Source organism: Chelonia mydas, chromosome 5 (genome assembly GCF_015237465.2).
Source record: "Chelonia mydas isolate rCheMyd1 chromosome 5, rCheMyd1.pri.v2, whole genome shotgun sequence".
Classification (NCBI taxonomy): domain Eukaryota; kingdom Metazoa; phylum Chordata; order Testudines; family Cheloniidae; genus Chelonia; species Chelonia mydas.
Window position 1 is genome coordinate 68,865,831 of NC_051245.2, and position 26,262 is coordinate 68,892,092.

Below are 26,262 nucleotides of genomic sequence, written 5' to 3' on the forward strand. Positions count from 1 at the left end.
TGACAGAAATTCCACAGCCTCCCTAGGCAATTTTTTTTCGGTGCTTAACTATCCTGACAGGAAGTTTTTTCTTAATGTCCAACTTAAACCTCCCTTGCAATTTAAGCCCATTGCTTCTTGTCCTGTCCTCAGACATTAAGGAGAACAATGTTTCACCCTCCTCCTTTTGCAACAACCTTTTATACACTTGAAAACTATTATACTGTCCCCCACAGTCTTCCCTTCTCCAGACTAAACAACCCCCTCCCCCTTTTCCCCTCCCATCTTTCCTCATAGGTCATGGTTTCTAGACATTTAATCATTCTTTTTGCTCTCTTCTGGATTTTCTCCAATTTGTCCACATCTTTCCTGAAATATGGCACCCAGAACCAGGCACAATACTCTAATTGAGGCCTTACAAACACAGATTGGGTGAAAGAATGAGTTGTCATGTCTTGCTTACAACTTTCCTGCTAATACAGGGATGGGCAAACTTTTTGGCCCGAGGACCACATCGGGGTTGCGAAACTGTATCGATGGCCGGGTAGGGAAGGCTGTGCGGATTTGTTCACTACAACACTGATTCATTTACTAAGCACTGTCTCTCCTACACCATATAGAATAAAGCAGTGATTCTCAAACTTTTGTACTGGTGACCCCTTTCACATAGCAAGCCTGAGTGTGACCCCCCCCCTTATAAATTTAAAACACGTTTTAATATATTTAACACCGTTATAAATGCTGGATGCAGAGCAGACTCTGAGGTGGGGGCTGACCCCCAGTTTGAGAACCCCTGGAATAAAGAGTTTGTTTTTTTTATTTGAAAGTGCATATGAAGAAATGCTCATTAAAATAACAACTTCAAATTCCTTGCTTAGCAAGGAGTTTCTTGCCATACTGTGCAGATTTTGAATTTCAGGAGAGGTTGTGGAAAGTGGTGTATACACATGATCAGGCTCTAACAGTGTAACTTATGTAGGATCAAAAATATTTGTCTTGGGAGACATGTGCTTGTGTGACCAGTTAAAACTGTATAATGAGTTTATTATGAGGTGATGGGCTGTTAAATTAAACTGGATATTGCCTATTTAGTTTATTTCTATTTTCCTCTTCATTGTTGTCAAAATAACAGTTGTAGTCGAGGTTTTTAAAAAATACAAAATCCAATGTTTTTTTAAATCTATTACAAAAAACCAAAACGTTGAATTTTCCTCTCCACAAGTTATGATGGGAGAAAAATGAGAGAATCCAAGTACAGTTGAGGATGCCATGCTGATTTTAATGTTTAGCTGGGAGATGCTAACAGTGTTTTTATGCCACGTAAGGTAGCACAAGCTAGCTATCAGTGGCAGTCCATTGGTGGGAGCAGGGGGAAGTGAAAACAAGATGAGAGCCCAAAAACAGTTCGTCTATTTAGATGTAACTGAAAATATAAAATGTACTTTCTTGCCCCTAAAAACCAATTTAGTAGTAAAACTGTGGAATTGGCTGTGGAGAAATGGATTCTTGACTTCCACAAAATATGTAAAACTGTGTGTAGGGGGCACTTAACTTTATTATACTGCCTCAAAAAAGAGGTGACTTAATGTAATAAAGATTAATAAGTGGTTTTAGTGTCATCCACCTGCTAAAATACACACAGTTTATTGGATTATTTGAAAAAAATCTAGTTTGTCTCTATGCTTCAATAATCTGAGTGCAAATGTGAAAATCACATGTTTTCATAATATAATGTTAAGAAAATGAATTCATTGCCCTATATATAATAATATATAATCCTGTTTGTGTGGGTTGTTCTTTTTTCTTTCCTTTTTTCCCCATAGCCTCATAGACTGTTTTTTGTTAGACTCAGCAGCGATCAGCATTTCTATGTCTCCTACTGGAGACTTTCTAGCTTCATCACATGTAGATGATCTTGGAATTTATCTATGGTGAGTACATAATACATTTTAATAAATATTCAGAAATATACCTATTTGGGCACAGAATTATGGAAATTGGAGATGGGAAAAAGGCCTCTTAAATTACCCTATCCTTCTACTGCAAATTAAGAATTGTTCCTTTCAGTATATTCTCCATTGTTTTGTTTTCTCCAGTTCAAAATTCTCAAAAGGCTTCCATTCTTAGAGGGACAATTCTACCATTAAATATCTCATGATCTAGACACTTTTCCTAACAATCAGCTGATTATTTTCCTTTTTAAAATTTTCTCCTCAGTACTGCTTAGTCTCAGAAGGAGAAAGAGGAGCAGAAAGCCCAGTAGCTCAGGATGGTTCCACTCCCTCCTTCCCTGTCCCCTCCAATGGAAGGCTCCTTTGCTTCTTCCTCCCGTCCTTGCAACACCCAGGGAAGGGACAGAGGGGGCCCTGCTGCAACCCATCCCCCAGCAAGCCTGGGAGGAGGAGGGTGTGGAAATGCAGGAGCTATAGGAGGACCAGATGAGAGGTTGTGGGGGGCGGAAAAGGGCAGAACAGATGCAAGAGCAGAATTGATGGAGGGACTAGGGAGACAGGATTGATTGGGTGGGTTGGAGCAATATGAACTGCTGCACAGATATAGGGGTGGTGATAGACTTCCTCCCTGTCTTAGATCACTTTAAAAACTGCCAATATAACAGTACTGGCAAACTATCCTAGTGCAGAGACAGTGTACACCAGCAAAAAGGTCCTTTTGTTGAGTATAACTTATACCATTTCCCAGCGTGAATTAAGCTAAACCATTCAAATGGACTTAATTTTGCAGGTATAGCTGTGTCTACACTAGGGCTTTTGTCAGTATAGCTAGGTTAGCAAAACAATATATTTTAATCATCATGACTATGCCAGTAAAACATTTTAAATATAGATTAGGCCTTATTTGTCACAAGCTTCCCTCATACACATTTCTGCTGGTCATAGAAATTGAGGGAATAATTGCTATTTGATGATGATGATAATCATAATTTGGGAAATCCTTGTACAAGCAGTGTAAATGTAAAGCACTTTACAAACATTAAGCCTAAAAACTGGTGGGTAAGTCTACCTTTTTAGAGAGAAACTGCAAAGATTAAGCGAAGTAACACAGTAACTGCGAGCCAGAAATCCCAGCTCTTGTCCTCCACTCAACATAATAAACACACATTCTAGGGAACGAGAAATTTAGGATGTGCTGCAATTTACACAGTAGTAGAAATAATGCCATTTGTAGTAATGGCTTGTTGGTCTTAAAAATCATGCTGCAAAAGCACATTTCAAAAGCATGTAAGTTATTTTTCACTTGTACCAATATTTTACAGAAAACTTTTTCCAAGTTTTTAAACTTTCTCTGTTAGTTTTTGTAGATATGAGTGAATCTAACCTTGAGAAAGAAAGTCAGTGATTTGTCATATTGTAGTAATATCAGAAGTTTAAAAAACACTGTTTAAAATAATTGTCCACATGTTTGTCTGAAAAAAAGTCAAATGATGTTTTTAATGTGTCTCTGTCTCGATTATTCAGGTCTAACCGTTCCTTGTATTCACTTGTTTCTTTACGGCCACTTTCAGCAGATTATGAGCCTTCTGTAATAATGCTTCCTGGAACTTGCCCTGCACAAGGTAATCATGAGATGAAAGAGGCTTATTCCTAGTTGTGTAATGAACCTCAAATAGCAGACTTTTAATTTTCTCAGTGTACAATTCAGTATTTTTGACCATAAAGAAATTAATGTAACAGGAAAAATTTGCTTATAATTAAAATAAGGACTCTTTTCTACCATCTCTGGGGAAATTACTGTTTTAAAATGTAACACACTAACCTTAGTCCCTAAAATTAGTTCCTGCTTCTGGATCACATGACTTGCTCAGTCACACAGGGAGACTCAGGCAGACATAGGGACAGAACCCAGATCTCCTTACAGTGCATTAATCATAAGACCATCTTTCCTTTCATGTATGTAATTGTATGCATATTTGTGTGTGAGCAATTCTATAAATATTGTACACACTTCAGTAGATGAATAGAGTCTAAAGATTATCAGCAGAGTCCCATAATCAGTAAACATTTCCCTTCTCCTTCTCTCGGTTGTCCCTGTCTGCTTCTCCACACACAGAGATCATAAATGAGTTTGCTGCCATAATATGTATTTGGATTATCAACAGCTACTCTGAAAGGCACATGTAACTGTGCTAGCCAGTCACTTTTGTTGTTTAATATATTACACAGTTAGTAACATCAAATATTTGAGTCTAATATTTTTGTTCATCCTGTCAAAATTTTAATAGTAGTCAAGAAACTAGAAAAAACTGTCAAATTAACTTTATTTTGATCTAATGCAGCTGATCTCAAATTAAATTTGGTCAGACTGGTACCTGAACAATTTTTTTAATCTTTTCAGGTTTCCCTGATTCTAGATTACCTATAATAGTTTGTCATTGTATTAAATAAAATTTAATATTTCAACAAAGTATTTAAAAATATCTCTAGAACTCAAATATATTTCATGTAAACGTCATACATCAGTGCTGATATAACTTGTTTTGGTTTACATATGTTTATAAATGAAATTTGTCTCTGAAAGATGTGGACATCACAGGAGATGAAGAAACAAGCAATGAAATGATTGACTATAATTCACCAGCCCAATTGGAAGAGCAGCTAGTGACCTTGTCATCACTGTCTGAATCAAGATGGAAAAACCTCCTCAATCTTGATGTTATCAAGGTAATATTACATGCACACCTCATACTGAAAAGCTTTTATTATTGTGGCTTCTGGGCCAGAACTTGTGGTCCTGTCCCACCTACTTTGGATAGTTCTGGTAGCACAAGACAGACAGCTGACTTAACCAGTTGCCTTAGGACTCCTCTGGAGTGGAGGGACTCCCTGGGTGGTATACGAATTGCATAAGGACTCTTGTATCACTACCTCAGCCGCTATGGCCACTACACTGGCCTGTTTTGAGGGCACTTTCCAGTCAGACCAGTTTAAACGCCCCTATGAATCTGCTCTACGTTGTGCCACCAGACCAGTGCCTGGAAGGGAGGGGAATGAAAAGAGGTATAAAGACAGCTTTACATGCCCCCCATGTGCTGCATCAGGCATAGAAGAGCTGGTCCAAAAGACCATCCCTCTGCCTTCAATATTATTTTAGGATTTTTCATTCGGAAAATACGTAATGCATTTCATAATGCCTGGGACAGTTTTGTAGATGTACTCTTAAGAGTCTTCCTAACTTTAATCAATAAAACATTTCCCAAATATAGAAGTGTTTATTTTTCTAACAGTCCTGATTATCTTCCCAATAAGGATTTCTTTTTTTAAACCTGTAAAATCAAAAACTTTTTTATAATAAAGCTGATGATTTTAATTCAAATGTCTAAACAGAAAAAGAATAAACCAAGAGAGCCACCAAAAGTTCCCAAGTCAGCTCCATTTTTCATCCCAACAGTTCCTGGTCTCATACCACGATATGCTGCTGCTAAGCAAGAAAACGATGGACAGCAGGTAAAGATAAAACTGAATAGAGTTTGAATATTTTGTATGTTTTTCCTTGCATATCCCAGGCATACTTTAAAAGTCCTGTGAATAAAATTTTGTCAAAACAGTTTTTCAGCGCCAACTGTTATATAAAACAAATTTATATCCTGATTCCTCAAAAGTCTTTTCCTATCCATGAAAAATACCTTCGTAGGATGTGAAAGTACACATTGTATATTGGTATATGCTCCAAGTGATGTGTGACCTTTTTTTGTTTTGTTTTAGTCCAAAGGTAGTAAACCTCGGAGTATTGGCACAAAAATCTGATTTCTACGTTCAACTTGAAGAAGCCTTGAGCAGTAATGAGTGTAAGTCAAACTATTAATATGGGATAAATGTCTGAGTTCTGATGAAGAATTAGTATGTCATGGAAAAGAGGTCTATCAAATATTTGCAGAGACAGTGGCACTAGGCAAAACAGTAAAAAATAAATAAAATATAACCACTACATAAGAGAATGAGACTGACTTCTTAAAGATAATATGCTGCAGTACCTTGAAGCTTATGATGACCTGACACTGGTCTGCGAGACAGGCAGTAAATGCTTAATGTAATGTCTGCACATCTGATGCTTTTAAATGGTGATTCTCTAGAGCTATCTTAGGGTATGTCTACACTGCCCCCCGGATCTGTGGGCGGCGATCGATCCAGCGATAAATCTAGTCTAGACATGATAAATCGACCCCCCCCCGAGTGCTCTGCCGTCAACTCCTGTACTCCAGCACCTCGAGAGGCGCAGGCAGAGTTGACGGGGGAGCAGCAGCCATCGACTCACCGTAGTGAAGACACCGCGGTGAGTAGATCTAAGTACGTCGACTTCAGCTACCTTATTCACGTAGCTGAAGTTGCGTAACTTGGATCAATTTCCCTTTCCACCCCCCCGTGTAGGACCAGGGCTTAGCAATACCTTTTATTAACTTTTATTGTGAATGGCCTGCTCACCATATTTCAGACAATTTAAGGCTTGTGATCTCTTCCTGATAATTTAAACATAAGGCTTAAACAGAAATAATTGGTTATAAAAATAATCCTTTGGGTAACTTAACACTTAGTTGGTGCATTTTGAAATTGAAAAGCTTTGAATCATCTGTAGAGATGCATATACTTGGTGGATTCATTTGCTTGTTTAAATGGTGCCTCTGCAGAGCCACTTTAAAATAGGATTTTAGAAGCAAATGTTAATTAAAAAGAGCAGAACTTGAACATCAGTAGGTTGTCACTGGAGACTTGTTTGTAAGCCAGCTTTATTAAGATTTCTTCTGCTGCTTCTTAGACCCTTCAAATAAGGTTTCTGAAGTGAGCCAGCTTATTCTGTCACGCTCAAATGAAGGAGGAGTGTATTTCAGATTTAACACTGGGTATAAATGAAATTTTGCAGACAACATACACTGGCAATTAAAGTAAGGCAGTCCTTGGCAGGGTTGCAGAGCGGTTTCCATTGTAACAATTTCTCCTGTTTTCACATGCACTCAACTTTGTCTGTCCTAAGCTATTTTTTTAAGTTTGATTGAAAAATTTTCAGTAGTTTGAATTGTGGGAGAGTAAAACAAAAGAAATCCTTCTCATTTTTTTAAAAACAAACTATGCACGTTTTAGGACCAAGTTCAGCAAAAAGAACTCAACATCAAGTTCTAGAGTAAATCACAAGCATGAAGAAATTGTCACGTTTTTCGTCTGTGCCATTTTGCTGCATTCTGAAATAGTTTGCAAACTTAATTTTCACTTACCATATGTTTGTATTGTTCTGTTGCAATGATAAAGTTGTCAGTATAAAAACAGAGGTGCTGCTGTCCTGTCAGCCAGTTTCTACAGAAAACTGTTTCCAGCCAAGTACTGAGCTTGATCCTCCAGCCACTTTGCTTGTGGAATTTCCATAAATTTCAAAGGAAATTCTGTGTATGGAGTGACTACGGAATCAGACTCAGTGCAGCTGGGTGGTAGGGATGGGAGTAGTTTGGAGAAGGCTATTTCCTCACACCCCTCTACCAAGGTCATTATCGCCCAGCCTGGTTATTTCTTACTGCTTTAAGAAAACTGAGGATTTTAGTTTAAAGGAACTATCAGAATTAGTAGACTCAAGATTTATCCATCTTTTCTCCCTTCCTCTGGTGTTAGTAGGTACGTTTTACGTAGCATATTCTATCATTTGGTGACTGACACTTTTTGATTTAACGTTTCCTGCCATAGTGCTAGTTGGTGATAGATTGATAAAATTAGGTACTTTTTAGATCCTATTTTGTATACAAGAACTGGTATACATTTCATTTAGTATCTCAGTACACAGCACTATACTGGATCTTTTCAAAGCTGCTGTGTAGACAAGTGTAAAACCTTTTTGGACAAGTATTCTCTGAATATTAACTCTGTAAATATGGTGCATATTTGTATGCTTTTCTTGTTTAAGAATATCTCTGGAAATTAGATGCTGCATTTTACCAGCACTATATTAATGTGACTTTTTTACAGATAAAAAGTAGTTTTATGGTTCTTGCCTCATATGTAGCTACTATAACACTCTAGATGGTAAAGGTTTTTTTAGAAACAATATAATGAAGGTTATGGTCTCTTCTCAGTAACTTCAGAAACTCAAACTCTAACAGAATACAAAGGGTATTTAAGATCACTAGTTTATGAACAGTTGCATTAGAAGTTGATCTTGTCATCAGCTTTTACTTCTGAGTTTCAAAAGAAGCATAACTAAAGGTATCAAAAATCAGGTAGGATTGTAGTATTTGGAAATAGTGGGTAAGAAGAGTAATGAAGAGAAAAGAACACTTAAAATTACAAAGTGGCCATCTTTCTGCCACCATGCTGGGGGAAATTAATCACTAGGAAAAGTAATAACTTGAAAAAGCATTATATAACTTTGATTAAATAAATAATTCCATGTTTTACTTACTTAAATAAAGGCTTGCCTCAACCAAAGTGCTATTCAACTCACATGTCTTGGTATATATTGTATCAACAGCTTGAAAGTGGCAGTCTGCACTTTTTCTTATGCCAAGAATTAGTGGTTAATGATAAGGTGGTGGCTAATGGTAAGACTAAGTTGTTAATGATAAGCTGTACAACACTTTGAAGGCACCAAAGTCAGAAGGCATAAAAAATATTCATGAAGATACGTAGGTAGTCCTTAGGAGAGCCAAACTCCTACTGCTGGTGATGAGATTCAGATACGTACCTTCCTCTCAATATGTGATGGAATAGTAATTGCAGACAGAGATGACATTCTGAAGAAACCAAAAAGAAAAAACCCCAACAAACTAAGACAGACTCATCTAGAATGCTACCAAATAGCAGTTCAAAGATTTTGAAATATATTTTTTTCATATTGAGTGTTTCTATGTCACTTCATTGCAAATGTTTAACTGTTTTCTTTTTTAACGCTTTAACACAGATAAGTCTCCACTTAGTATCTAAAGGAAATGGGACCATCTAGTATTGAGACAGAGCTAAGAGGCTTGGCTCCAGATGCTGGTGGCTCTGTAGAGGTGATGAAAAGCTTTTTGAGACTGATTGGGACAATGTTGAACACAAAGTGTGACTTTGAGTGGCCCAGGCATATCTTGCGTTGTTTTTAAAGGTAACTGGTATATATTTTGATACAATTATTGTTACTGCTGCTACTTCTTATTATATCATAATGGTACATTGCTCTGTAAAATAGATAAAATCTGTCCAGCAAAAAACAGACCTGCTTTGAAGAATTTATCATCTTTTATGGTGGTAGATTCTGGTTTACTGAAATGATTCACTGTATCTATTGACTGATTTGATAACCCTACATTTGAAACAATACATTGCTTATGTTCATTTGTTTTTTTTTCCAATTTGCCATTCGAATATAACTTAATGCTTTTTCTTAACCAACAGTTACTTTAAAGTGTAGTTAAATAACTGTTACCTATAAACATTTCATTGCATTTGTTCTTTTCACCCTGGGAGTTGTAGTTTTCAGCTTGCATCTTAGCCTGCTGATTTTGAGAAACTGTGACTTAAGCACCAGTGGGTTAACATTGAATGTACTCCAGGAGGTGTGAAGATTACCAAGTTGTCATAACAGCTACCCCTCTGATACCAAGTTGTCATACTTTAGCATGGCAACGGGCACTCTTTTAAATGGAAGTGGCTTTTTAGTAAAATGGTTCTTAAAGTTGTTTTCTAATGATGATAGACTGTGTAGATTGTGCTAGTTGAGAGAGACTGTTTTTATTGTACTATCGTGTAGGAAAGGAATTACAGTTACAACTTTTTAAAATTTTGTCTCTTTAGATTCACACACTGAGAGTCTCCATTTAATCAAGGCAGTTTAACAATCTTGCAGAGATTAAAATTTAAGGGAGAGGGAGCTATTTGAAATTAGTTAGGCTAAAGAAATACAAACATACTCTTTATTTAGAGTCCACAGGGGGGAAAAATTGTCTTTCTGTGATACCTGAGCACTAATATATTGTAGAACAGGGGTAGGCAACCTATGGCACGCGAGCTGATTTTCAGTGGCACTCACACTGCCTATGTCTTGGCCACTGGTCCGGGGGGCTCTGCATTTTAATTTAATTTTAAATGAAGCTTCTTAAACATTTTAAAAACCTTATTTACTTTACATACAACAATAGTTTAGTTATATATTAGAGACTTATAGAAAGAGACCTTCTAAAAACGTTAAAATGTATTACTGGCATGCGAAACCTTAAATTAGAGTGAATAAATGAAGGACTCAGCACACCACTTCTGAAAGGTTGCCGACCCCCTGTTGTAGAATTTAGGCAGAACAGAAATTCCAACCTCAATGTGACTGATAAATTTAACTGTATAAAGAAAAGTGAACAGCTGGCCCAGTGGTACTGTTGCCTGATGTGTTGATTGTATATTGATTACATTACTGATTTAGTTTTCCCAGTTAGCACTCTGAAATTTGGCAGGTTCTTGTCCCAAGATCAGGCTCAGTATTAGCAGAATTACTGTTCAGTTGGGAGCCCCAATGTGTACAGTTGCAACACTCAGACTTAGGAAATCACACTGTATTTATAATAGTTTTATTAACACGGTTAGCAAAGTCCCAAACACTGTAACTCACCATGGCAAAGATAACACAGAATGAGCTAAGCATCCATATACTTATACCATCTCTTGCAAAACAATCTGAAGTATTAGTTGTCATCTTCCTGCTCCCCATGATCACCATCACCAGTGGTCATCATCCTGGCATATCACCACAGGTGCAAAGGCTGGGATACAGCTTTTCTAATGTTATACTGACACCACTATTCCTAATGCATATTCAGTCGGGATTTCAGCCCCTCTTCCTCATTTGTAATTCCTCACCCTACTAATGCTGTGGTGCCATTCTTCCATAGGTTATTAATTTTTTTACCTCAAGTTTATTATCATGGTAAACAAATTGACATATATGCTATTCTTGTGGTCAGATATCTGTCCCTAAATAAAAATATCCCCAGCTGGTGTAAACTAGCATCTTCAGTAGTTTGCAACATTTGTGATTATTACAAAACAATAAACAAAGCCTTGTGCCATCTTGTGACTTAAGGTCGCTGTTAGTTTACTTATGTATGCTAACTTATTGAGGAACTCCTCCTCAGGCTATAAGGCCTTATGCTTATGCTAACTGCTTAAGCTACCCTTATAGGGCTAGGCCGATCAGTCTCTTGTAAAAAGAAAAGGAGTACTTGTGGCATCTGAGACTAACCAATTTATTTGAGCATAAGCTTTCGTGAGCTATAGCTCACTTCATCGGATGCATACTGTGGAAAATGCAGAAGATGTTTGTTTTTATACACACAAATCATGAAAAAATGGGTGTTTATCACTACAAAAGGTTTTCTCTCCCCCCATCCCACTCTCCTGCTGGTAATAGCTTATGTAAACACCCATTTTTTCATGATTTGTGTGTATAAAAACAAACATCTTCTGTATTTTCCACAGTATGCATCCGATGAAGTGAGCTGTAGCTCACGAAAGCTTATGCTCAAATAAATTGGTTAGTCTCTAAGGTGCCACAAGTACTCCTTTTCTTTTTGCGAATACAGACTCACACAGCTGTTACTCTGAAATCTGTCAGTCTCTCGTGTTTCTGCTATCCATTCCTTACTCCTTTATTGTTTACTTACTATATAACTGTGACTACTCCATAGCTACATATTGACTACATGGGCTACAGTATAGTAGTGGTGCAGTATGCTACCCTGCATGGGATTAAAATTTGTTTCTGAGCTCTGTCCCTTGCTCCAGGTCAACATGTGCTAACTATGTGAAGTCACTATGCTCAGCCCCAAGATAAGAAGAGAGTGCCTGGCTTCATTCTTTTTGCATTAGTCAGTAAAGGGTTATTTGAATAAGCAATACTGATTGGCTTCAGAGTGCTGAATCCAGCCTGTCTGTGCCAGGGGGAGACTGGCTGTGATGCAGGATGTTTAGGAAGAGCAGAGTTACTCCTTGGGAAAAAGATGGGAGTGTGTAATGATCATATCTTTTCATTCATATATATGGTTTGGCATTGTGTTTGAGAAAATTTGCTGCCTTCTCCTAGGTAATACATAGAAAGTAGTAGTAGAATAACTGATGGTAAAAGGGGTCTGACAAAATATAGACAGCATTAAATTGAATTTATTAAAAGAAAATAACTTTACTTGGGGCATCACTGAAAGGAAGATGTGGGGTGAATAGAAAAGTTGACACCCCCCCCCCCCCCCCCCCCCCCCCCCCCGAGTGTGATCATTTGAATTTAAATAATTGACTACTCGTCTTCATTTCAGTTGCATCTTAAAATCCTTTCTTCAGAGCCAGTCTTGCTGGAAGAAATAGCCAAAGTGTCAACCCAACTAGAGGAAACCTGGATCCATTTACAGACTCTCTTCAATCAAAGTCTGTGTGTGTTAAATTATATGAAAAGTGCTTTGTTATAATGTGCCTTTGTTCCTATTTAAGAATGCTAATGTTGGATAAAAATCCCCTCAGCTTGATGGTACTTTTTACATTGCAGATAAGTTTCTGATTCCAACAATACAGCTTTTATATGTCTTTGTTAATTAATACAGAATTCAATATTTAACTTTTATTTAGCTCATTTAAATTCAGTGTCAAAAATTGAACTTACAAATTTTTAAAATGTAAAGTGTCCCATTAAATGACTACTGGAGGCAATGTAAATTATTTTTAGAGATGAATAAAAATTAAGGACAAATATAGCGTAGCAAAGCTATAGTATCGTGACCAAAAACATAATGGGGCAGCAAATTATGAGAGAGAGAAAGCAATAAACCTGCCAGTCTGTGTATAGAAAATACTTTGTGTTTGTTAGACTTATGCTGTAGCTTAAAAAAAGCCATTACTTTGTTAACAAATGTTAACTGTGAGCTAAAATAGTGATACAGAAACTGCACATCTCCTTGAAGCCAAATTGTCATTGTCATGACTAAGTGCTTGCTAAAGCCAATTTGAAGAAACTAGTTTGTTTTCACACTCTTGTAAATTGTGTTCTTTTTATTCAGATCCTTTTTACTCAAGCAAAGATTGCCAGCTGTAACATCAAAGATAGAATGTAAAAAAAAATTTCTTTTGCATGTATGAAATTTATTATCTTGACATTTTATGAGACTCCATTAGTGATAATGGGGAATAAAAGCATTCAGATTGATGTTCATTGTTAGCAGCACTGAATGTTAACTATGCAAATGAATATTACCCTCAGTAAAAAAGGTATCTTAGTTTTTCTTTCAAAGAGAATCTTGAATTTTAAAAGGGTCTGTTTCAAGTGCTGCTGGTTCAGAATATTTCTAGAAGCCCAAGAATGCTTTTCTGTTGGACAAGTTAGTTAGTTCATTCTGTTTCATGCACTACAGATAGAAGCATTGTCTCACTGAGTAGCTGGTGTGTATATGTAGTTTAGAAAAACTTCTGATTAGAAGGGGCTGGTGCCCACCTAGGGCTGTGATTTTGTCATGGAGGTCTCAGAAATTGTGAATTTGAATGAAGTCCATGAACCAGAGTGGTGTTGCGACCTGTGCGCAAGAGTGCAGCACCACTCAGATTTGGCCCGTCTATCCCTCTATCTCCATCTGTGGAGGGACAGATGAGCCAAACCTGAGTGGCATTGCGATCCCATGCACCAGATTGCAATGCCCAGAGGAGGGAGCTGGGACCAGCCCTGCAGGACAGGAGCCACTACTTTGGGGTGAGTGTGAGTTCACTCTCCAACACACCTCCAGTCCCAGGCCTCACTTTTTAGTGCCCCCTGGCCTTGCCATAAATTTTTTTCCCTCATCTCTGCTGTGAAATTTACGCAAAATTTCTGTGTCAAAATTCTAATCTTTCTTATATACCATATGACACCATAAGTATGAAACAGAAGTAAACTGATTAATTGCCATATATGCATAACTTTTTTCATTCCACTATAACCACAGACCTCAGTTTCATTGTTTTCTTTTTAAGTAATCTGTTCTAGAGCAGCTCATGCTTATTTATCAAAGTGTGCTATGCTACCTGATGCAAGCTCTGCATTAAACTTTCAGGGTGCATGGGGGGGGTTGCAAAAATGAGTTGAGAAAAACAAATGTAAATATTTTACAAAATTCAACAGATATTTTTCTCCTCTGTGTTCTGAAAAGCTGCCAAATGTCAAAGCATCCCTTCCTTCAGCCAGGAGAGGGTGTAGTGTTCATACTTCAGAAGGTATAACCTCTACAAAATAAATTGGCTGTCAGGAGATATTTGAAGAAATGCGGCTGCTCTTATTTGGGATTTTTAAAAAAAGATTTGACCTCTGCACTGGTATCTGGGTGAATTTCACTTAAAAATGTGCATGTGTACCACAAATATTTCTATATGTAACAATAATTTCCACCTTTTACTAATAACCCCTGGTGAACAGAGGCTTTTTATGGGCCACAACCAGATTTTGGTATTTCCTGTGCAACAGGTAATGAACTCTGAATGTAAAAAGCAGCGCAGAAGCTGAATTCTGTGCATGCATTGTGTTCTGCCAAGCTGTTAAAGAGACATAAAATCTTGCCTGAGAGAGAAACTGATTTTTTTTAAGTATTCTTTTAAATTTTCCTATTCCTATTCTTTCCTATTTATAATTTAAATCTGGCCATATATTCTGATACAGACATGGGGTCTTGGTGTAAGTAATCCTGCAAGATGTGGAGTACTTCCTGAAATGTGATGAATGTCCTCAGCTCACTTTTATTGTTGTTGGCAAATAGGAGGTCAGCAAATTGCAAGATCAGCTCCAGTTTTTAGTTATGCTAGTTCTGTTTTTCATCTTAAAATATGTTTGGTTACTTAGAAATGTCTAGAAATAGTTGATAGGATATGTCTAGAGAGAAATAGGATTATACAGCAGGAACTTAAACTGTACTACAAAAATTTTTAAGTAGAATTGCAATTGAACTCCATAGTTAGGCTTTTGCATACTTAACTGAATTGTGTTAAATCACTCAACTGATATCTAAGCCTAGTAATGTTGCAGCAGTGTAAGATTATATGTCAAATAACTAACAGTAGAGCAAAAATAGCTAACTCTGAAGTATTGAAAGAAATATAAATTAGAAACCAAAGGCCTTTCTTATTACTCATCGTGGGGAGACTTAATTGTGGACACATTTGTGGGCTTGGTATAGAAACATTAGTATGTGCAATCCATCTCTACCTGAATCTGATTGAAACAATTAATCCTTAAATAGCAATGAAGAGAAGTATGCTTGGCCCAATTGCTCCTCATTCGGTCTCCTTCCCCTTCCTGATTAGTATTTCAACTCTATGAACTGCTGATCTTCCGTTTGTCTTTCTTTTTGGAAAGAGACATGCCATCCTACAACAACCCTGGAAGTACCTTATTCGTCCTGCACAATCACTTCCATGATTCCTTTATGTGGGTAGGGTTTCAGATTGGCTGCTATTCCATCTCCCTGGAGAAAGATGACCTGGTCTGCCTTGGAAGCCATTAAAATGACAGTTGCCAGGGCAATCCACTTGAAAGAGCTTTGTCTCTAAAGGTTAATGAGAAGAAATAAAATCTGTTTTTAAAATGGAAAAAATGGCAGAAAAGGTTTAAAATATTTTCTTTCTTGCTGCCAAAAGTACCAGTACATCTAACTATAATATTACCACTTCCACCTTTAATTGAATTGGTTTGTTAGCACTGACCCCCCACTAGGTAAGGCAACTGCCATCTTTTCATGTGCTATAACATATATTCTGTTTACTCTATTTTTCACTTTGTGCATCTGATAAAGTGGGTTTTAGCCCACAAAAGCTTATGCCCAAATAAATTTGTTAGTCTCTAAGGTGCTACAAGGATTCCTCATTGTTTTTGCTGATGCAGACGAACACGGCTACTACTCTGAAACCTATAATATTACAGTGTGCAACTGAATGTGTCAGTGGAACATAAGTAGAACAATGGAAATACAGCTGCTGAAATAGACGTACAACAGCGAACCTGTATTTTACTTAGACATACTTAAACAAAAGTGAGGGAGTGGATGATGGCTCAAAACAGCAGCAGCAAAAGGAATGGGATATTTTCATGTCTTTGTTGGTAATCTAAATTACCTGGGCCTGCAGTTGCACCTGCCCAGTTGTCAGGCAGCCAACGAGTGCATCTGAGCCACAGCAGAACCAACTGATTGGCGAAGGTAGTCATGTGGCTTACTCTTAAACCCAGCAGCTGCAGAGGATCAGTGACAGCTCAATGCACATGCCCATGGATTCTCTGCCTCCCTGTCTTTGTTTTTGCTTCAAGCCATGTTCCTGTGCCGCTCCAGCCTAGACCCTGCCCTGTGCCCAGCCTTGTTCTAGCCTTGCTCCTGTGTTGGAACTAGCCCGACTTTTGCCTTCTCTGACTTCAGGTAATCCAACTTCTGACCCTTGGCTGATTCCTGGCTCTAACTCTCGACGCTTCACTCTTGCATTTGGGACTTTGACTTCTGTTCTGACTTTCGGCTCCGATCCCTGGTTGACTGTGCTCTGCTTTGACCTTGGGCTTTCGCATTTGGATGCTAAATTCACTTAAACTGAAAGTATATTTCACCAAACAGCCATAAAAGTCAGCCTTCTTCCAATCTGCCTTTGGGTGTGTGTGGTTTTTGTTTTTTTTTGTTTTTTTTTTTTTAAGTGCTGCTCACTAAAGCATTTGTTTGAGGCGGTGCTTGCTTGCTTCTACATGTTGTGCCTACATTTGGTTGATTCATGTAGTTATTAACACAATTTTTCAGGCTGGCTGGAAAGAGTGAATACTGTAGTGAGGGTCTGGTGCTGGAAAAGAATGGATGTGATTTGGTCAGGATCTAGTGTACTCTACGGTTCCATAACTGCGGAGTTTGCTTCAAAATACACCTGGATGGAAAATTACACTTCAGAATCTAAGCGCTTATTTGAAAACAAAGTCTCTAGCCTCCTGAGTACGAAGGCAACCTAAAAACGTGAAATAGATGTGATAGTGTCGTCTTCCTGATTCTACTTACAGCCTCAGATGAGTTCAGAGTTGTGAACTGCCCCATTCACTCTATGGAATTTTAACACTGAAATCGAAGGAAGTCAGTCTAAAAGTCAGTACTGTCTCTTCCATTGTTGATCAATTTAGCACAAACATCCAGCTAATATACTTGTCCCAAGCTTCCCCATATCATCGTCAGTTGCAACATCTTTCACAGTGTAATAGCTTCCATCCTGAGAATTTCTGTGCAGTAGATTTGAATTGTCAGTTCACATTTACTTTTTTCAAAATGCATAAGGAGACAGCATAAGACATTAATATTAAAACATCAGGCCACTGGCCTGAGTATAGTGCATATTTTAATATTAATTAGAAAAAAACTGTTTTTAAAGTTGTGCAACAGCTGCATTAAAATCTGTCTCCTGTGCCACAGTACTATAGAAGCCAGAGTCTTTGCTCCAGAATTTAGATCCAGCTTGCTGTGGAGTTCAGGAGTCATTGCAGCTACCTATGTGCCTCAGGTCTGGTGTACGCTTTAAAATTAGATTGACTGACCTACCCACCTCCTGGGTAGTTAGGTTGAACTAGCTCTCGGTGTAGACACAGCTAGGTCCACACAAAAATTATCTCAGAGAGGTAAATTAACTACATCAACACAAAAACACCTTTTGTTGATGTAGGAATTGTTCCCGCTACAGCTGCACTGCCGCAACAGCCGTAGTATCGGCGTGGCATCTGTCACCTGTGTGAAGGGGTGTTTCCCGCGAAACATCTTGTGCGGGCCCAAAATAATGCTTGATTATTTTGTTTTGACTTTTCAGGGTTGTGATTTGGCTAAAACCCTTTAGTTGGGTATATTTAAATAATCTGACTCTCATCACTCTTCTGCTTCCACCTTATTAATCACCTCTACCTTTCCTTTTCCCTGTTGTTTTCCTTTTCCCTGTTCCCAGGGACCTCAGTTTATGATGTCCTCTTGTGTAGTTTTTCAGATAGGGGTTGCAGTGGACCCTGGGTCATTATAAATTGCTACCACCTTCGATGTTCCTTGACGCATGCTCTTCAATATGGTGCTAAATGGGAGTGAACAGGTTTCTTTTGAGAGATTAAACAAGAGCCTCTGCTGACTTGAAATGAATTGATGCTTTTGAATGAGTCATAGAACACAACAGAGAATTTTGGAGAAAAATCAGCACGGCATTTGGCTCTTCATTTTCTAAGTGGGATAACAAATTATAATAATCACAGATGTGGTCATTGGTTGCTACGTATTTTCCTAAGAGTGACAGCAAACCACTTTTTGAATAGCATTGTCAGGATTAGGTGTGATGGACCGAATTTACCACACTTGAGCCATTCTTTTTAAGTGAGAAATCTGAGAAACTGTCCCAGATTGAAGTGTCAATAGAGGAGATTTTGGAATAAATTGATAAACAGTAATAAGTCACCAGGTCTCAAATATGAAATTGCAGAACTAATAACTCTAGTGTGTAACCCATCACTTAAATTAGCTATCCTCCAGTCATCTGGTACAGAAACTAATGTGACACCAATTCTTTTTAAAAGGTTGCAGAGGTGATCCTGGCACTTAAAGGTCAGTGAGCAATAACATGCAAATTGATTAAAAACTATAGTGAAGAACAAAATTATCAGACATATGGATTAACACAACTTGTTGGGGGAAGAGTCAGTATGGCTTTTCTAAAGGGAAATCACTCCAATCTATTTGAATTCTTTGAGGGGGTCAACAAACGTATACAAGGGTGATCCAGTGGATATAATGTACTTGGACTTTCAGAAAGCCTTTGACAAGGTCAATCACCAAAATAAGCAGTCATGGGATAAGAGAGAAGGTCCTCTTGTGGATCAGTAACTGGTTAAAAGTCAGGAAAGGGGGTAGAAATAAATGGTCATTTTTCAGAATGGAGAGAGGTAAATAGTGTTAGTCCCTCCAGGGATCTGTGCTGGGACCAGTGCTGTTCAACTTCTTCATAAGTGGGGTAAACAGTGAGGTGGCAAAATTTGCAGATGATCCAAAACTATCTTGAATAATTAAGTCCAAAGCAGACTTGTGCAGAGGTACCAAGGATCTCACAAAACTGCAAAACTGGGCAACAAAGTGGCACATGAAATGCAATGATAAATGCAAAGCAGTACACATTGGAAAAATCCCAACTATACATACAAAATGATGGGATCTAAATTAGCTGTTACCACTCTCAGAGAACTCTCCCCAAGATCTCTTTAACCACCTGCTTAATGTGCAAGAGGAGTCAAAAAAGCTAACAATGTTAGGAAAGTATTAGGAAAGGGAGAGAGAAGTCAGAAAATATAATACCCCTATACAAATCCATGGCACGCCCAAACCCTGAATACTGCATGCAGTTCTGCTTGCCTCATCTCAAAAAAAAGATACCCTTCTCTATGCCTTTTCCAATTCTAATGTAACAAAAATGATTAAGGGTATGTAACAGCTTCCAAGTGAGGAGAGATTAATAAATCTGGGGCTTTTCATCTTGGAAAAAAGATCACTAAGAGAGGATTTGATAGAGGTCTATAAAGTCATGAATGGTGTGGAGAAAGTAAATAATGAAGTTTTATTTATGCCTTCATATAACACAAGAACTAGGGGTCACCCAACAAATTTAATAGGGAGCAGGTTTAAAACATAAGGAAGTACTTCTTCACATAACATGCAGTCAACCTGTGGAACTCATTGCCACGGGATGTTGGAAAGGCCAAAACTATAATTCATTTTAGAACCCCACTAGATAAGTTCATGGAGGATAGGTCCATCAATGGTTATTAGCCAAGATGGTCAGGGATGCAATCCCATGCTCAGGGTGTCCCTAGCATTTGATTGCCAGAAGCTGGCAGTGAATGACAGGGTATGGGTCATTTGATGATTGCCTGTTCTGTTGATTCCCTCTGAAGCACCTGGCATTGGCCTCTACCTGGAACATTGGTCTGATCCAGTATGGCTGCTCTTATGTTCTTAATTGGCACACTTGTTGGTAGTTACAAAAAATGGAAAGGATAGAACATGCATGGAGACTGAATTGCCCTCTCAACTTTAGGTAAGTGATGAGGCCACAGGAATAAGCTTGCATGGCCAATGCCAATGCAGTGCCTGCTTTGTGGATAAATGACTTCACTCTGTGCTTTCTATCCAAGCACCTTTTGCAGCACTAAATTTACCCAATTTAGAAAAAAAAAAAAAGTTTGTTTCCAAATCTGTACTGAAAAATATATTAACATTTGTTGGACTGGGACCCCAACAGTGGTAGTTCTTTAGAGACCAAAGTAACATGTTAAATCCTGTTCCACGAACCCCTCCTTCCAACAAGAGGAAAATTATTCCATCAGAATTCTAACTTCCCACGTTGTATTGCAAACTGTTGGATCCTAAATGAGATCACTTTTTCTGGTTATTTTTGCAACATTCTGTCCAAATGTTTGTAACATAGTTGGTGGAACAGCTTCTAACTTTCTACCTATAAGAGAAAATGTCTTCATAAGACACATCATGCTAGTTTATGTTCCTAGAGTCCAGAGACATAGGGCATGAAAATCATTGAATCCATATGAGTGAGAGAAGTCAGTTGTCCAATTTACCGTTATGTAGACTGACTCACTTACAATATATGTCATCAAGTGATATTTGCTTTTATCTTGATTATGTTATAAGAATGAGTTGTTGCTTTAATCATGTATTACAAAAATATAACATAGAGGTGTTGCTGTGTTAATTATTTGATTGATCTACTTCTTTATAGTGATGTGCACCAATGGTGATGCATTATTCAAAAGATAATGGTGCTCCCTGTCAACTCCATATAATTACAGAATACAAGTCATCCAAATTCCCACATGCTGAAAGATGTGTTTTTGGCAACAAATGGCAATAAGAGTGCTAACAATCGGAAATAGCATATGTGATGGGGTGGCTGGCTGCCTCTCACTGGCAGAAAAGGGGTTAAAAGCAGCCCTAGGGAGTAGTGAGTCAAAGGTGAGTCAAAGGTGGCAAAAAGGTGCTGGGACTGAGGACATGGGATTCAATTAAGTTAGAGAAGTGTTATTGTTTAGCTTGGAAGATGGCAGAACTGAAGGAAAAGTGAACAAATTGTAGTGGAGGAAATCAGCCTGGTCTCAGGATTTACATCAGAGATGCTCCACAGTGCAAGAGCAAGGTGGAGAAGTGGATGTTGGGTGTAAGCCAGAACATGGGTTTGGCAGGCAGAACTTGTGATGGGGGAGAGGGGAAAAGGAGTCAAGGATGGAGGAGAATGAAGCATGAAGAGAATCACAACATACTAATGGAAGAAGGGGAAGACGGGACTCGGTGCAGTTGAAAAGTCATTAGCATTGATGGACTGAATGTCACAGGCTGAATGACAGGGCATGTTGGGGCAGCGGGGTAGCTAGTGAACTATGTTGAAAGTCACCAGGTGGTGGTGCTAGAGGGGGATCTCAGCAACATAGGAATCAGAGGAAGAGCAATACTTGGAGAAGACCAAATCAAGTGAACGGCACTTTTAGTGAGTGGGAGAGTTGTATCAGGGCTGTAGGTCAAACGAAGTGAGGGTGAGGAAAGGTGCATTTGAGGGGCCAGATGTCATCAACATGTGGCATGGTCAGCAATTCAAGAAGGATTGAGTTAATGTCTAATTGTATTGGAGAACATTTCACAATTACTACAGTTTTGAATGACTTTGCTTTTAATAAATGACAGTCTGCATGATCGGTAAATTAAAATGATAAAATCCTGCTGTTAAGAAAGATCTGCACAGGATCTCTAACCACTGAAGAGAGAAGATCTCTTCTGTACTCCAAGACTCACTACTGACAGGGATTAGAAGAATGTTTCTTTCTTATAATAAATGCGTGGGTGAATTCTCTACTGCTTTGTGTAATATACTAATGTGCTACTTTAAAGAGATTTGGAAACTCCTATCATTTTAAACAAAAGCAACTGGGTAATCTGATGAAGACAAGACTTCTATATAAAGCCCCTAGAATCTTAACTAATAACTCAAATAAATTCAGAAAGAACAGCTGTTTTAATTATGTGCTATGGGGAAAAAGTGAGTTAATCAACCAATTGGATTAAAGAGAAGTGGAGACTGACAGTATTCTCAGCAACATTACCGTCTTTATTATTCTTCTAGATAATACTTAATCCTGCCATGAGTGCAGGGGACTGGACTAGATGACCTCTCAAGGTCCTTCCAGTCCTTTGATTCTATTAAAATGACCCTATATGATGATAGGTTTTACACAAATTGGAATGAATGAAGAGTGAAGGGAGGGGTAATCCTATTCTTTCATAGGCCTTTTTCTAATCTATCAAAATAAAGAGACGGTGATCACAGATGAAGAGTTCCATAAATCTGTAACTGAAAAGATATTCTCAATACGGTAAACTATAAACCTTTTATGTTCTGATAGTTGCTTTCTAGAATTATCCAATTTCTCTCCTTTCTCATCACTATGAGTCTCGTTACTTAGATCGTAGGTAATTTTTTCCAAAAGGATTTTATCTTCAGATATTCCCCGAGTTATAATTATGATCTTTCCAACATCAAGAGCATAAGGTTTGTTAGTATTAATTAATGAGGTTCCGATTATTCCTTCCATTACTCTCAATCACATTTCTTTCACTGTATTCCCATCTCTGCTTCCATTTATCACAGCCAGTAATCACAAAGGTTGAATAAAACATTATAGTCACATCTGGTCATCTCAGCACTTTCTAATCTATGTTCCTCCTTTTAAGCAGAACTTTATTCTTGCATTGTTTAGGTATGTTTCTTCCTTTAAACAAAAGAGAAAGTGTCTGCTATGAGTAATATTGGGGAGTAAAGAAAAATCTTTTGTTCCATTAGCCTTTTAATTACCCTAGAAATAGTCTCTTACCATGGTTGAACTCAATAAAATTGGAGTAGTTTCTGTTTACAAACCACGAGGTGAACAGTTTCCATGGCCAGCCAACTTTCTCCTGCAAGAAATCCATGTCTTAGCATAGGCAACTTCAGTCACAACACCATTTGGGGATACCCCAGCAATGACAACAAGGGGGAAGAAGCTGAGAAGTGGGCAGCAACAAACAACTTGACCTTGTTTTATGACTTCAAGGATGAATGTAACTTCCAAAACTCACGATGGAATAAGAGGTACAATCCCAACGCAGCCATTGTGACCCTGATAATGCAGGCAACTCCAAAAGGGAGGTCATGATAGTAATCACAGCATAGACTGGTGCAAGTGACAACAGAGGCTGCATTACCACTCAGGAAAGCACTGTCTGCCAAGATTCAATTTCAGAAAGGCCTTCCTAGGCTTACCTTTGCATTAGATGAATCCATGTATAATATTACTCCCACACACAAGCACTTCGGAGAATTTGTCTCCCTGGCATGGAAGGCTGCCCCAAAGCACATCCCTAGGGCAGGGGTGCTCAACCTTTTCCCTTCTGCGGCCCTCCTGCAACATGCTATAAAAATCCCACCTGTGTCACAACAACTGTTTTTCAGGAGATTAAAAGCCAGGGCCGGCATTAGGGGTATCAAGTGGAGCAATTGCCCAGGGCCTCACACCACAGGGGCCCCGCAAAGCTAAGTCGCTCAGGCTTTGGCTTCAGCGCGGCTCAGGATTTGGCTTTCTGCCCTGGGCCCCAGTGAGTCTAACGCTGACCCTGCTCACTGGTTTGCTTTGGTGGACTCTCTGAAACCTGTTTGTGTTCCTCCCGTGGGCCCTGTTCTGAGAACCACTGTCCTAGAGGATATCGGACACTATGGGTATGTCTACACCGCAATTAAAAATCTGCGGCTGGCCTGTGCAGCTGACTCAGGCTTGCAGGGCTCAGGCTAAAGGGCTGTTTAATTTCAGTTGTAAGACATTCAGGCTCAGGCTCAGGCTGGAGCCTAGGCTCTAGGACCTGTGAGGTGGGAGGATCCCAGAGCTCAGGCTGTAGCCTGAGCCTGGAAGTCTACACCTCAAACAGCAATGTGAGCCCAAGTCAGCTGGCATGGGCTAGCCACAGATGTCTAATTGCAGTGTAAACGTACCTTCTATGTACTTGGGCTTTCAAAACAGACAAGCCAACAATATAAGAGATAACAATCAGAAATGTTTGACCTGGATTCCTTCAGTGAAGAAATCACTAGGCTTGAGGAAATGCTTGAAAGAGAGAGAGAGAGAGTGGATAGGAGGGTGCTGCCACTGGAGGGAGCTGATTGAAGCAACAAACCTGTGCCAGAAGAGTAAAAAAGCGTGGACCGCCATTTGCAAGCTGAACCCTGAAGAACAGCAACCAAACAAAGCACATCATTGCAGTTTCTCCCAACCTAGTTGCATGCCTACGCCTCCTAAATGGCAAAACCACCCACAAAGCACAGAATGAAACAAGTCAAGAAGGAACTTGTCTCGCTCCTCAGAGTCAGCGAAGTCCCTCAATGAGCAGCTCAACACTGAGGAGCTGGCAGTAGCCATGAAAACCCTATAATGTGGAAAGGCAGCTGGACTCGATGGTATAGCTGATGAATTATTACTACACTAGATGAGAGTGCAGAAATGGCTGTTTGACTTCTTTGACTATGTAGATGTAGTCAATGTAGATACCCAGTCTGTGGAGACTGGCCAAAGTGGTTGCACTATGCAGGCCACATAAGGACCTTAACTCTGCAAAGAGTTACTGCCCAATATCCTTACTCTGCTCAACTAACAAGCTATTTGAGCAAATGATAACTGGTAGAGTAGCACCAGTAGTGGAAGGGCAGCTGACTGGTAACATCCCTGGACAGAAACCAGGTTGGTTGATGCTGTGACCAAACTGTAAACTCAACTCAATACATCAGATGTCTTTGAAACCTGCAAATTACAGGAGCTGTGTTTGTTGATGTCCGCTGCTTATGACACTGTGAGCCTTCATATACTTCTACTGAAATTGGGATGAATTTTGAGAAATAGCAAGATGTTCCAGGTAATCTCCTCCCTGCTTGAAAAGTGATGTTTCTTTGTCATGATGGAGGGTCAGAAAAGTTGATGTACTCAGCAGAATGGATTGTCCCAAGGTTCAGTTCTGTCACTCTTGCTGTTTAATGTCTATACAAATGACCACCCAGAATTCCCCAACATGCAAAGATTAATTTGTGCAGATGAGCTTTGTGTTGCCACCCATTTGGAAAGATTTTAGGACATGGAGAGTATTTTAACTGGCTACCTGAGTGTACTTGGAAAATACTATTCCACTTGATTCCTGAATGCAAACCCTGGCAAGACACAAGTGCGTGCCTTCCACCTGAAACCACATCAGGCCAAGCAAAAACTCCAGACATCATGGCATGGTACAGTCCTTGAGCACTATGAACACTCAGTGTACCTGGGGCTCACATTAGACCAAAGGCTGACATTCAAAGTGCACCTCAATAAGCTGAAAAAGTGAATGCCAGACATTATATACTGGCCAACCGAAAATGGGGAGCTGACCCCAAAACACTCCAAGCAACTAGTCCCATCCTGTGTTACGCAGCTGTGGAGATCTTTGCCTCAGTTTGGTTGCTCTTAACCCAGGCACATCTAATTGATACTGAACTTAATCGATCCAGGAGGATCATCACAGGGACTTTGAAACCAAATCCCACACTGTCACTATGCCTCCGAGGGACTGCACCACTATTGCGGAGGCGGGATGCTTTCAGTAAAAAGGAGAGACAAAAACAGGGGCATGATCCAAGATATCCAGTGTATGGACACATTCCACCACCTATGAGTCTGAAGTCCAGAAAGAGCTTTGCAGCTGAAAATCTCTTACCCCAAAATACCGCTGTGAAGGCCACAGAGGGATGAAATGCTGCTGATCTTGGGGAGCTTGGTTCCTTCAGAACAACTTCCCCCAGACACTGACCTCAAATGAATACATTGGTGTACTCTAAATTGTCACCGGTCTTTGCTACCCCCGCTCTTGCTCAGTGTGACCAAGTGGAAGTTCAGGACTGATCTCGAATGTGGAGAGCCATCGATATCCTGTACTCCAAGGAAATATTTGAGACAAGTGACAACACCAGGTCTTGGCTGTGGTTTTTGGAGTGACAAACTATGATGGTGACCCCATAATTCAAACTGTAACAGTTATGCTGAGGGACTGTCTATCTGCTTTGGGACTGACCCAAGAAACAGATGCACACTCTTCCTATTGTTGTTCAGGTAGTGACCAAGTTGTGATGAGCTAATTCTAAATCTTAGCAGTGCCCACTCAATGGTGGTAGTAGTAGTAATTTCCACTTACTGTATATAGTACCTTTCGCCCAAAGATTTCAAGGCACTTTA

At 39.1% G+C, this 26,262-nt stretch overlaps 1 protein-coding gene across 1 annotated transcript in view; it reads left to right on the forward strand.

Annotated features, from left to right (window-relative positions):
• Positions 1-20,684, forward strand: part of WDR36 (WD repeat domain 36) — a 60,888-nt gene extending 40,204 nt beyond the window's left edge. The window contains 8 exon segments of the mRNA XM_043546752.1: positions 1,803-1,910; positions 3,456-3,553; positions 4,516-4,658; positions 5,322-5,462; positions 5,707-5,811; positions 8,888-9,023; positions 9,026-9,057; positions 12,248-20,684. Of these exon segments, the coding sequence (XP_043402687.1) occupies positions 1,803-1,910; positions 3,456-3,553; positions 4,516-4,658; positions 5,322-5,462; positions 5,707-5,811; positions 8,888-9,023; positions 9,026-9,057; positions 12,248-12,397 (913 nt within the window). The 3' untranslated portion in view covers positions 12,398-20,684.
• The last annotated feature ends 5,578 nt before the right edge of the window (positions 20,685-26,262 follow it).